The sequence below is a fragment of the Choloepus didactylus genome, chromosome 3 (genome assembly GCF_015220235.1).
Source record: "Choloepus didactylus isolate mChoDid1 chromosome 3, mChoDid1.pri, whole genome shotgun sequence".
Taxonomy (NCBI): Eukaryota; Metazoa; Chordata; class Mammalia; order Pilosa; family Megalonychidae; genus Choloepus; species Choloepus didactylus.
In genome coordinates, this window is record NC_051309.1 from 15,725,112 (window position 1) to 15,737,846 (window position 12,735).

The 12,735-nt window shown below is 42.4% G+C and overlaps 1 protein-coding gene across 5 annotated transcripts in view; it reads left to right on the forward strand.

Annotated features, from left to right (window-relative positions):
* The window catches only part of BST1 (bone marrow stromal cell antigen 1), a 126,907-nt gene that overhangs the window by 90,935 nt on the left and 23,237 nt on the right, over positions 1-12,735 (forward strand). For 3 of the 5 annotated variants that reach the window (XM_037829431.1, XM_037829429.1, XM_037829430.1), the window contains exons 3-4: positions 9,467-9,593; positions 10,892-11,027. In XM_037829431.1, coding sequence (XP_037685359.1) covers positions 9,467-9,593; positions 10,892-11,027 — 263 coding nt within the window. Of the gene's footprint in view, positions 1-8,237; positions 8,471-9,466; positions 9,594-10,891; positions 11,028-12,735 lie in introns of those variants that run through there. The other 2 variants (XM_037829428.1, XM_037829427.1) reach the window with 1 other exon arrangement.

Below are 12,735 nucleotides of genomic sequence, written 5' to 3' on the forward strand. Positions count from 1 at the left end.
AATTCATTTTTTTAAAGATGGTTTTGTTCACCCAATGTTCTAGTTTGCTGATGCTGCTGGGATGCAAAATACCAGAAATGGACTGGCTTTTATAAAAGGGGGTATATTTGGTTACACAGTGTTCTAGTTTGCTAATGCTGCCAGAATGCAAAACACCAGAGAAGGATTGGCTTTTATAAAAGGGGGTTTATTTGGTTACACAGTTAAAGTCTTAAAGCCATCAAGTATCCAAGGTAACACATCAGCAATTGGATACCTTCACTGGAAGATGACCAATGGTGTCTGGAAAACCTGTGACTGGCGTCTGCTCCAAACTTCTGGTTTCAGAATGGCTTTCTCCCAGGATGTTCCTCTCTAGGCTGCAGTTCATCAAAAATGTCACTCTTAGTTGCACTTGGGGTGTTTGTCCTCTCTTAGCTTATCTGGAGTAAGGGTCTGCTTTCAACAGCCTTCTTCAAACTATCTCTCATCTGCAGCTACTCTCTCAGCTTTCTGTGCATTCTTCAAAGTGTCCCTCTTGACTATAGCAAGCCCCTTCCTTCTGTCTGAGCTTATATAGTGCCTCAGCAAACTAATCAAGGCCCATACTGAATGGGTGGGGCTACAGCTCCATGGAAATTATCCAATTAGAGTCATCACCCACAGTTGGGTGGGTTGCATCCCCATGGAAACACTCAAAGAATTACAATCTAAGTATCACTGATACATCTGCCCACACAAGACTACATCAAAGTTAATGGCATTTTGGTGGGACACAATACATCCAAACTGCCACACACAGTTACAGTCTTAAGGCCATAAAGTGTCCAAGGTAATGCATCAACAATTGGGTAACTTCACTGGAGTATGGCCAATGGCATACGGAAAACATCTTTTTAGCTGAGAAGGCATGTGGCTGGCATCTGCTCCAGAGTTCTGGTTTCAAAATGGCTTTCTCCTAGGATGTTTGTCTCTAGGCTGCAGTTCCTCAAAAATATCACTCTTAGTTGCTCTTGGGGCATTTTTCCTCTCTTAGCTTCTCCAGAGCAAAAGTCTGCTTTCAAAGGCCATCTCCAAAATGTTTCTGTAAACTGCAGTTCCTCTCTCAGCTCCTGTGCATTCTTCAAAGTGTCCGTCTTGGCTGTAGCAAGCTTGCTCCTTCTATCTGAGCTTATCTGGTGCTCTAGTAAACTAATCAAGGCCAATGCTGAATGGGTGTGGCCACACCTCCATGGAAACTATCCAATCAGAGTCATCACCTACAATTGGGTGGGTCACATCTCCATGGAAACACTCAATCAAAAATTATAATCTAATCAACACTAATATGTCTGCCCACAGAAGATTGCATTAAAGATAATTGTGTTTTGGGGGACGTAATACCTCCAAACTGGCACACCCACCATGCATTCTGTCCTAAGTAAACAATCGATGGTCACATATTTATGTATTCACCACCATCACCTCTATCTATATAAGGACATCTCCATTTCTTCCACAAAGAAGGAGGAAGAGTCAAAGAAGGCAGAGAGACAAAAGAAAAAGAAAAAAGAAAGAGAGATAAAAAAAGACACAAAACAAAATGAAAACATGTCAGCTAGGAAGCAACAAAAGAAAAGATAGTATTAAAATAAAGTAGAATAAAGAGTCAGACAATATCACCAATACCAAGAGTCCTGTACCTCTCCCTTATGTCCCCCCTCTTATATGCATTTAGCTTTGGTATATTGCCTTTGTTACATGAAAGGAAGCATAATACAATGTTTCTGTTAATTATAGTCTCTAGTTTGCATTGATTGTATTTTCCCCCAATCCCACCCTATTTTTAACACCTTCAATGTTGGCATTCATTTGTTCTCCCTCATGTAAAAACACATTTGTACATTTTATCACAATTGTTGAGTACTTTAGGTTTCACTGAGTTATACAGTCCCAGTCTTATCTTTCCTCTTTCCTTCTTGTGTCCCACATGCTCCTAATCTTCTACCTCTTGCAACTATACTCACAGTCATCTTTGTTCAGTGTACTTACATTGCTGTGCTATCATCACCCAAAATTGTGTTCCAAACCTCTCACTCCTGTCTTTTCCCATCTGTCTGTAGTGCTCCCTTTAGTATATCCTATAGAGCAGGTATCTTGTTCACAAACTCTCTCATTGTCTGTCAGAGAATATTTTAAGCTTTCCCTCATATTTGAAGGGCAGTTTTACTGGATATAGGATTCTTGGTTAGCGGTTTTTCTCTTTCATTATCTTAAATATATTACCCCACTTCCTTCTTGACTCCGTGGTTTCTATAGAGAAATCCACACATAGTCTTATCAAGCCTCCTTTGTATGTGTTGGATTGTTTTCTCTTGCTGTTTTCAGGATTCTCTCTTTATCTTTGACATTTGATAATCTTGACTATTAAGTGTCTTAGCATAGGCCTATTCAGATATATTCTGTTTGGAGTATGCAGTGCTTCTTGGATCTGTAATTTTATGTCTTTCATAAGAGATGGGAAATTTTCATTGATTATTTCATTTCTAATTGCTTCTGCCCCTTTTGCTTTCTCTTCTCCTTCTGGGACACCCATGACATGTACATTCATGCATTTCATGTAGTCATTCGATTCCCTGAGATATTGCTCATATTTTTCCATTCTTTTCCCTATCTGTTCTTTTGTGTGTAGGATTTCAGGTTTCTTGTTGTCCAGTTCCTGAATGTTTCTTCTGCCTCTTGAGATCTGCTGTTGTATGTCTCCATCATGTCTTTCATCTCTTGTGTTGTGCCTTTCATTTCCATAAATTCTGCCAGTTGCTTTTTTTAACTTTCGATATCTGCCTTATGTATGCCCAGTGTTTTCTTTATAGTCTTTATCTCTTTTGCCATATCTTCTCTAAACTTTTTGAATTGATTTAGCACTAGTTGTTTAAATTCCTGTATCCCAGTTGAAGTGTAAGTTTGTTCCTCTGACTGAGCCATAACTTCATTTTTCTTAGTGTAGGTTGTAGTTTTCTGTTGTCTAGGCATTTGGTTTCCTTGGTTACCCCAATCAGATTTTCCCAGATCAGAATGAGCTCAGGTCTCAGAAGGAGGCAATAGTATCAGGTTTCCCTGAGGGTGTGTCTTAGAAGATTGACAACTCTGTGAGGCCTCAAACTGCTGTGCTTTTCTGCCCAGCAGGTGGTGCCTGTCAACCTGTCACTCCCAATTGGTGTAAGGAGGTGTGGCCCATGCTGTTTTCCCCCAGCCTCAGGGGTCTGGTTCTGAATGGAAGGCAGGTAGTAGAGCTTGGCACCACCTCCTTCCTTTTGGGGAAGATAGACCCCCTAGAGAGATATCATCTGCATTTGAATAGTCTCTCTGACCCTGCTATCTCCATCGTTGTCTGGGTCAGTGCAGTGGGAACTGAAAATGGCTGAGCCTTTCTCCACTGAGCTGAAAAAGGGACAGAAAGCCCCCCTTCAGGGCCAGTCTGCAGCCCTCCTCAGTTTCACCCATTAGCCAGATATAGCACTTGGACCTCTAGGCTCCCCCTCCCTCCTAGAGAGGTCCTCCAGCTCTCCAAAAGTTTCTGTCTGCTTGTCAGGGATTTGTAGCTTGTATTGAGCCATCCACATTTGTTAATTAAAACCCCAATTGGCACTGGTCTGAGCTATATTTGCTTACTCTGGGAATGCTGCTTTCTGCCACAGTGAAGTTTTGCAGTTCAGGCTGCCATGGGGGGAGGGGGCTCCCAGCTTGGGTCTGCAGTTGTTACTTACAGATTTTATGCTGCAATCTCGGGCATTCCTTCCAATCCAGGTTGGTGTACGATATGTGGACAGTCACTTTTGAACTCCAGCAGTTATTCCAGATTATTTACTAGTTGTTCCTTGTTGTTCATTAGTTGTTCCAGGGGGACTAACTAACTTCCACTCCTCTCTATGCCACTAACTCCTTCCTCCTCGACCCCAATCTATTTTTGAACATTTTCCTTACACCAGAAACAATAAAAATAAGAATAAAAAATAAAAATAAAAAATAAAATCCAAATCATCCCCCATCCCACCTTATTTTTTTCATTTAGTTTTTGTCCCCATTTTTCTACTCATCCATCAATACACTGGATAAAGGGAGTATGATCCACAAGGTTTTCAGAATCACACTGTCACCCCACATAAACTACATAGTTATACAATCATCTTCAAGAATCAAGGCTACTGGGTTGCAGTTTGGTAGTTTCAGGTATTTACTTCTAGCTGTTCCAATACACTAAAACCTAAAAAGGGTTATCTGTATGATGCATAAGAATGTCCACCAGAGTAACCTCTCGACTCCATTTGAAATCTCTAAGCCACTGAAACTTTATTTTGTTTCATTTCACAACCCCCTTTTGGTCAAGAAGATGTTCTCAATCTCACGATGCTGGGTCCAGACTCATCCCCGAAGTCATATCCTTCCTTGCCAGGGAGATTTACACCCCTGGGTGTCAGATCCCATGTAGTGGGGAGGGCAGTGAGTTCACCTGCCGAGTTGGCTTAGCTGGAGAGAGGGCCACATATGAACAACAAAGAAGTACTCTTGTACCCAAACATTTTGACATCAACTCCTTAATATTATTCATTGTCCAATATTCAAGTTTCCTTGGTTGTATCTATTTTTTTTCACAATTCATCTGTTCAAATCCGTATACAAACAAGCTCCACAAAATTCACTTGGCCTTCTAAGTCATTTTTAACTTACAGGTTCTTCTCCCACTTTTTCTTCTCCTTTTCATTTATTTATTGAAGAAAGCAAGTCATTTGTTCTGAAGATTTTCAAACATTTTGGATTTTGCTGATTGCAACACCTATGGTCAGTGGTGTACTGGTAAATGTTTAGCAGTGTTTCTGGGCAGCAAGGAGTGGGGAGGTAAGGGAGGAAGCTTTCCAGCTGCAGCATTTGCTAGATTTCTGTGGTGTAAACACTACCACCATGGCCAATTTTAAGCTCCCAACCTGACATCACTGAACACAGAGTTGGAAGAGGTGTCGCAGCCTGTCGTTATATAGTTTTCTACCTTACAGATAAAATAGATGGCAATAATGTCAACACAGCGTATAGTAAAATGTAGTAAAATAATTAAGAAGCAATGTATTTTGAGCATTTATTACCTTTGCTTTTAATATAATTTATTTACTTGTAAGTTTATATAATTTAATTTTTAATAATGGCTATGTTTAACCACTGACTCACAAGATACTTGAGACGTGTCTGTGAGATATCATGAGCTAGTGTGTCTGTCCTCTATATGTCCTGAAAACTAATGGTTAAATATAAAAACAGGAATACTCTTCAGAGGCAGTGTTGTTTACTTCCTGTTGGATCACACATCAGGACAAAGTCAGGTTTTGGGGATTTGTGAGGTATGGAAGACTTCACTCCTCAAAACACCCCTCCCTCCTAAAATGACAGTAAAGGGAAGAAAACATAATAAAGTCATGAGGAAAAAGAGGACAGGAGCAGATATGTCAGCAACAGAATTTTGAAAGGTAGGAAGGAAATGAGCAAGGGGAATGACTTAGCTGACCAGTGAAAACTGAAATCTAGGTTGGCTGATGAGGAAAGGGGAATGTAAGCTGAGAAGAAAGTTGTTTGATGCCACAGAGCCCCCAAAAGGAAGAGCAATCGGAGAGCTGTCTATTTCTAAAATAGAGGTGGGAGTGAGGGTGGAGCTGGAAATAGAAGGAATGGTTGAAAGCCTAAGAAAGCCTACGAATCCTTTCCCCAACCCTGTGCGACGGCACCTGTCCTTCCCCACCCCAGCAGATGACCTTAATGTGCTCTCTGGAGAGGATGGACCATAGGACTCTGAGCTCTAGGGTACGAGGCATTGTTGAGGCCAGAACCTCTCCTGAAAATGGGGTGGGGGAGGGTGGAAGTGAAAATCTTACCTAATAGTGAGATCCCTCAATCTCCTCCCCTCTCTAAATTACCAGTTGCTGGCTTTCAGACTCTGTCCCATCCATGCAGAAAATTGGAAAATTCCTGTCTGGGAAAATTAACTGAGAGAAAAATGACAATTAGGGATCTCCTAGTAAAAAAGCAGTTTTCGTCCTACAGGGCAGCCCACCACTTAACAAACCATGACCATATACATTGAGGTTGCTTCCAATTAGTATCTTAGGAACATAAAACATATCAGCTAAGGATCTCTGGCTATTTGAGGAGATCCTCTTACATGAAAGTCAGTCACCAAAATGAAAATGGGTGGAAAGGTATACAGAAATAGTCCTTATCAAAAGAAAATTTAAAAAACAAAACAAAACAAAACAAAACACTTAGTAAGAATAGCCTCACAAAGAATCATGAAATAGCAACAGGAGACAATAAAAACAAAATCATTCTGGAAAAAAATTTTTTTAAAGAGTTTAGTAATGAAAATATAAATAGAGGAGTTGGAGGATGGAGATAAATTCATACTCCAAAAAAGTAAAAGAAAAAGACAAAGTGAGGAAAAATAGGAGAAAAAATATAAGAAGATTAGAGACTAGATAGCCTAATATATAAATAACAGGGATTCCAGAAAGAGAAAACAGAAATTGGAGAAGAGGACATTCCAGAGAAATAAATCAAGAGAATTTCTCAGGATTAAGGACATAAATTTCAGATTAAAAGTTCTGTTGATTACCCAGCACAATTAACAGAAAACTACCCATCCCCAAACTCATCTCTGAAATATCTTAGTCCTGAGGATAAAGAGAAATCCTAAAAGCTTCCAGAGAGAAAAAGCAGGTTGAATACAAAGGATCAGGAAAACGATGGCTTCAGTGTTCTCAGTGGCAACACAGAAAGCAGGAAACACGGGAGCACTGCCTTCAAAATTCTGAGGGAAAATGATTTCCAACTTAAGATTCTACCCAACCAAACTCTCAATCAAGTGGGAGGGTAGAAGAAAGACACTTTCAGATATAAGAGTCTACAAGAATTTAGCCCCCATGTTCCTTCTCAGTAGGTTATTGAAGTAAGCTCCATAAAACAAGAAAGAAGACATGGATCTGGGAAATGGGGAATGCTACCCAGAGAGAAAGGAAGGGGGAGCCCAGAATGGCAGCTGTGTGGTTCAGATGAGGATGGGAAACTGGTAAGCTCTAGGAAGGAAGTTTCCAAGAAAGAAAAGAGAAAAATTACACATACCGCCTGAAATATTGACTAATGTTTAATGTTTTTTAATGCCTTGGGAGATTTTCATGTCTCACAGAAAGTTTGACCATAACGATAATTACATAGAATATCAGGCAAACAATCAATCATTACCTCTAGGGAAAACGAGTTTTTCAGAAAGGAAATATAACTATAGAATACTATAAGCTCAGCCATGAATAATATTTTCGGGACCATAATAATGTAAATGCTGATTTTTTATTTAACATTGTGATATAAGCAGATTGGGAAGATGGGTACAAAAGGATGTCTTTCCAGGGTGGGATAAAGTTAAAGCTAAACCTCCTTTTCCGTAGTAGGGAGTAAAAAAATAATATCCAAATGAAACACACCAAGAAACAGTGTATAGGCATGTTAACTGGGGGTGTGGAGGTAAATACCAGAAAGAAAAAAAAAAAAACTGTTGAAAAAACTGAAAATTGTTGCTTTTGGGAGTGGACTTACTTAGGGAGGGCTGAGGCAGGAGAATGTGAAAATAGAAGTGAGATGTCTCCCATGCTTATCAAGTGCTTGCCAGACAGAGTTCATAGCTGTCCTTGCCATAAGGATTGAGGACTCTGCCCTCTACGTGGAATTCTATTGATCTTGGCATCCTGGCCCTCTAAACTTGTGTCTGTAGGATTTTGCACCTACTGGGAAGGGAGATTATGACCTCGGGTAAGGCTCTTAACTTCCCTGCGGCTCAGATTCCTCCTGTGTATAATGGGGATGTGCACCTCGCTCAGAGGGAATGTTGTGAAAAGTAAATGAAAATTCTTCTTGTAGAATGCTTGGCACACAGAACCAGCTCAATAAATACTATCTCCTGTAGTTATTACTTTCTGAAAACAAAACAAAATACACTCATAATTTTTCTGTGGGAAAGGGAACTTCTGTCAAAGTTCTGGCCATAAGTTGGAGTCAGAAAAATCTATTTCTTCCGCTGGCTGTGAACTCTCCACACCGATTTTCCAACGTCACTGCCCAGGAGCAATAGCCCTGTCCCCCGGTGACGGCCCACGCTCCGCCTCGGAGGAGGAAGGAAGGGGAGAAGAAAGGGAGCGAGGGTGGGGTTTGCGCGCGAGTCCTGCCCGGTGTCCACGCCGGGAAGCCTCCCGAGGGGGCGGGGAGGGAGCGAGTCCGGCCGGCACGACACCGGAGGGGCCAAAGTGCCCTCGATGGCGGCCCGGGGACGTGCGCCGTGGCTGCTGCTCCGGCTGCTGCCGCTGCTGGCCGTTGGCGGTGCGGGCGCGCGGTGGAGCGGGGAGGGCAGCAGCCCGCACCTGCAGAGCATCTTCCTGGGCCGCTGCCACGAGTACAGCGCGCTGCAGAACCCGGAGCTGCGGTGAGCGCGGGCGGGGTGGGAGGCGAGAGGGGCCGAGGGTATGGGGAGGAGGAGGGGGCTAAAGGGGAGGCCGTGGGGTGGGGGAAGGGAGCGGACTAGAGGTGAGGGTCGTCTGTGAGTGTATGGGGGAGGGAGAGAAAGTGTAGGGTCTGGAGGTGAGGGGACATGTGTGAGGGGTGAGAGTGTAGAGGTGAAGGTTGGATAGAGGTTGAGTCTAGGTACTCTGGAAATCCAAATTTCAGATTCGCTGATCTAGAAGACGTTAAAGTTTGGATGTCTCTTGCTAGCACTGCACTTAGAATTATTTTTGTTTCTTCTTTGCTTTTTGCTGTTTTCATAATTTTCGTCTACTGTGCCATTGCTTTAACTGTGAGATATCACAGCCACTTAAGAAAGAGAGGAAGTAACATAAAGGACACCCATGTTACCCATCACTGCAGCTTGATAAATAAAAAGTTATATATGCAATTGGAAACATTTTTTTAAATGGTAGAATCAACTTCTTCAGCTTCTCCAAAGAGTTATGGCTGGTGCTGGGAGGAAATTCTTTCTGCCTTCAAGAGAAGAGAAAACTCCTTTCCTGACACTGGGCTCCTCCTGAGTTTACAAGTTTCTGCCCACCCGCCTGACCTCACCAGATCCGGGAGCCCCACAATAGGCCACAATAGACGTGTCAGTGGAGGGGCAACTGAGGCCGGGAGGTGGCGGGATTTAGGGGAACTGTTCCCTGCTAGCACAGTGCCCTTCCTGCTTGTCTCTCCATAAGCCTGTGGCAAGACTGCATTCCTTAGCTGTGAGAAACAGAGCTTTCTGAGGGACACTCTAATGTCAGATTTCTAAACAGGTCGTCTGAATGATTTTTCCTCTTCTGGATTTTTTATTGCATGAGCCAGGAAATTTGTTGTCTTTTCTTTGTACACCTCAGTCTGCAGAGACTTACTTTACATCACAACCTGACGGTTTTGTTTTTTTAACAAAACTTGTACTTTTGCACAGGGACAAGAACTGTACGGGCATCTGGGAAGCCTTTAAAGTGGTGCTGGACAAAGATCCCTGTTCTGTGTTTCCCTCGGACTATGACCTTTTCATTAACCTCTCGAGGCACTCCATTCCCAGAGACAAGGTAACTGTACAAATGTCTAGGGTAAAAAGTCACTCAGCATTCTCTGTCTTTAGAGAATGCTGAGTGGTACATGAGCCAGGTATGGGATCTGCCACCACTACCCCACCCCACCCCACCCCCACACACATCCTGCAGTGTTACCTCTACCGCAAGCCAACAGACTCACAATGTGCATGCCAAGCTTTCTGGTAGGAAGGCAGCTTTGTTTACAACAGTGATCCTGGATCTCCTCCTTAAGGAAGCTCCAGTACCAACTTCCTTAAGAAAACCATATGTCTCTATTTTGTCTGCACTCCCAGTTCTAATTAAATGAAAATAAATGAGAAAATTTATGTAGAGTGCTTGCTTGAAACAGTACCTTTCATTTCAAGAAAGTTAGCCCCCGTTATTATTTTTATAACACAATCACTCTGAACCTGATTTTTCCATTGTGTAGTATTTTTAAAGACAAATAAATGGAACTGTGAGGTTCAAAGACATAACAGACTGAAAACTGACTTTTTATAGTATATGTTGCATTTTGAACCTAACTGCCACCCTGTCTGTAAAAAGGGAGCTCACAGTTTTGTTCTCCTCTCTTATAAATGTGCTAGTTGATGAACTTGGTAAATACTTACTGAGCCCCGTTTATGTGTCAGGCATGGTACTGAGGGTTGAGGATGCGGCTGAGAAAAACCACAGTCCCTGCCCCCAGGGACCTTCCAGTCTAGGCACAGACTGCTCAGGCTAGAAACCGTCAGATGAGATGACAAGTATTGTATTATTGTTATGGGAAAACACCTGGGAAACTGTAAAGTATAATATAGAAGTAATGTATTTTTGCAGCACTTTAAGCCTTAGGAAATGCTTGGTGTGCTCTCATCTCATGCTAACAATGGCTGTGGAAAAGAGAAAGAGCTCATGCTCCTCATTTCCCAGATGGCAAAACTGCGGCATTGGAAGATGAAGTGACCGGCTCATGATCCCACATGTCGTGTCTGACAGAGCCAGAATTCAAACCCAGGTCCCTTGATCTTTTTGAATCCAGGGATCTTTCCACATGTATACATGTTTTGGACTACTGGGAAAATACTTCATTTACATTTGCATGATACCCTTGGAATAAAGGGAAAAGAGATGGCAGTACTTTTCTAATGGGCAAATAAGGACAAGGAAAATGAAAGTTCAGTTGTTGTGCCCCCAGTCAGAGTGGAATGGGAAATTCGTTGCCTGACTGCTGACTTGTCTTGAGAATATTGTGCCTGAAAAATCTGCTTTGATTATATTTTGTATTTAATTTTTTTCCTGTTTTTCCTTAGTCTCTATTCTGGGAAAATAACCACCTACTTGTCACTAGCTATTCAGAGAATACCCGTCGCTTTATGCCTCTATGTGATGTTCTGTACGGCAGGGTTGGAGATTTCTTGACCTGGTGTCGACAGAAAAATGCCTCTGGTAAGACTCCTATACAAATAATAAGAAAAATGATGGCTCCTATCTACTATGCATTTAATATTTGTGTGAAATTTATCTCATTTGATACCCCCAAGGTCCTCTAAGGTAGGTGGAAATAATAATTAATAATAATAATAATAATAATAGATAGTGAATACTTATTTTGTGCTAGGCACTGTTCCACCACTACACATATATTAACTCATTTGATCCCTGCAACAACACCATGATCTAGTTCCTATTATAATCTCTACTTTAACAAATGAGGAAACTGAGGCACAGAAAGTTTACAAAACTTGCTTAGGGGTGCACGGCAGAGTGTGGCAGTCTGACTCCAGAGCCTGTGCTCTCAACAATGAAGACCTCTACCCCACCCTCCTCATTTTACAGAGGGGGAAACTGAGGCTCAGGGAGATTAAATGACTGGAGAGTGGTGAGGCCGGTATTCAACCCTGTTCCGATTGATTCTGAAGCCTGCACTCTTACATGCCACACCAAGATGCCAGCAGATATTTTGAGATTAAAAATCACAAGAACTGGCCTGATGGTACTGAAAAACTCTGCTCATTCATCCAACACCCATGCTAGGATCTGGCAGTACAGGTGGTCCCTACTTTTAGGGTGCTTATAGTGTTTGTGGGGGAGGCATTTATTCGAGCGATCTGTGCTCTAGTGGAGGAAGAACTGGATGCTAAAGAGTTGCAGAGTGAGATACCAGTGTAGACCAGGACATCAGGAAGCGCTCCTGGCTCACACTGATTCTTGGAGGATGACCGGGAGGGAGTCCCACAAGGAGAGGGGGTGGGGAGAAGTGTTCCTATCATGGAGACTGGAGATTCCTCCGCTCTGGATTTCAGAGTCACTCTAAGAGTAAACCTAAGCTTAGTTCTGTTCATTTTTCCTTCCTTCCTTCTTCATTCCAACAGAAATTCATTGAGTGCCTACCATGTGCCAGGCCTCTGCTAGGCACTGGAAACGTAGCAATGAATAAAACAAAGAGATTCCTCTGTCTTTACATTCTAGAGGGGGTAATAGATAATAACTGGACAGGTATGGTCTACAGTATGCCTGAAGATTAAAAGTACTATAGAGAAATTTGAAATGGGGAAAGAGGACAGGAAGAGCTGGGGGTGGGAAGGGAGTGTTGCAATTTTACATAGGTGACAGAGAAGCTAATATTTGAGCAAAGACCTGGAAGAGGTAAGGAAGAGCATTTACTGACCTGGAACAGCAGGTGCTAAGGCCCTGTGGCACTAGGGTATCTGACATATTTAAAGAATAGCCAGGAAGTCAGTGATCCAGGAGGAGATTCCTGGGCTCTGAGGCTGGAGGAATGAGGGAGGGCCAGATGGGACAGAACCATTGTGGGGACTCTGGCCTCCACTGTGAGTGAGATGGGAAGCACTGGCCCCTCTTCCAGTGGACAGTGATCTGGAGGCTTCGGTCTGATTATCATGCAGGGGGTGGGGAAGAATGAAGGAGGGGTGTGATGGCAAGAGTGTGAAGGGAGGGGAGTTTCCCAGAACACCATGAGGTTATTTTTTCTCCTCTCCACTGATGGAGCTTTGTATTCATTGACTTGGAAAGAGGTTTGTGAGATACTTTTAAGTAAAAAATCAAGCTATAGAACACTGTGGATGGTAGGATGCCATTCAAATAAAATAAATATATATGTGTTGTATATCAAAATAGATATGAAGAAAAAAGT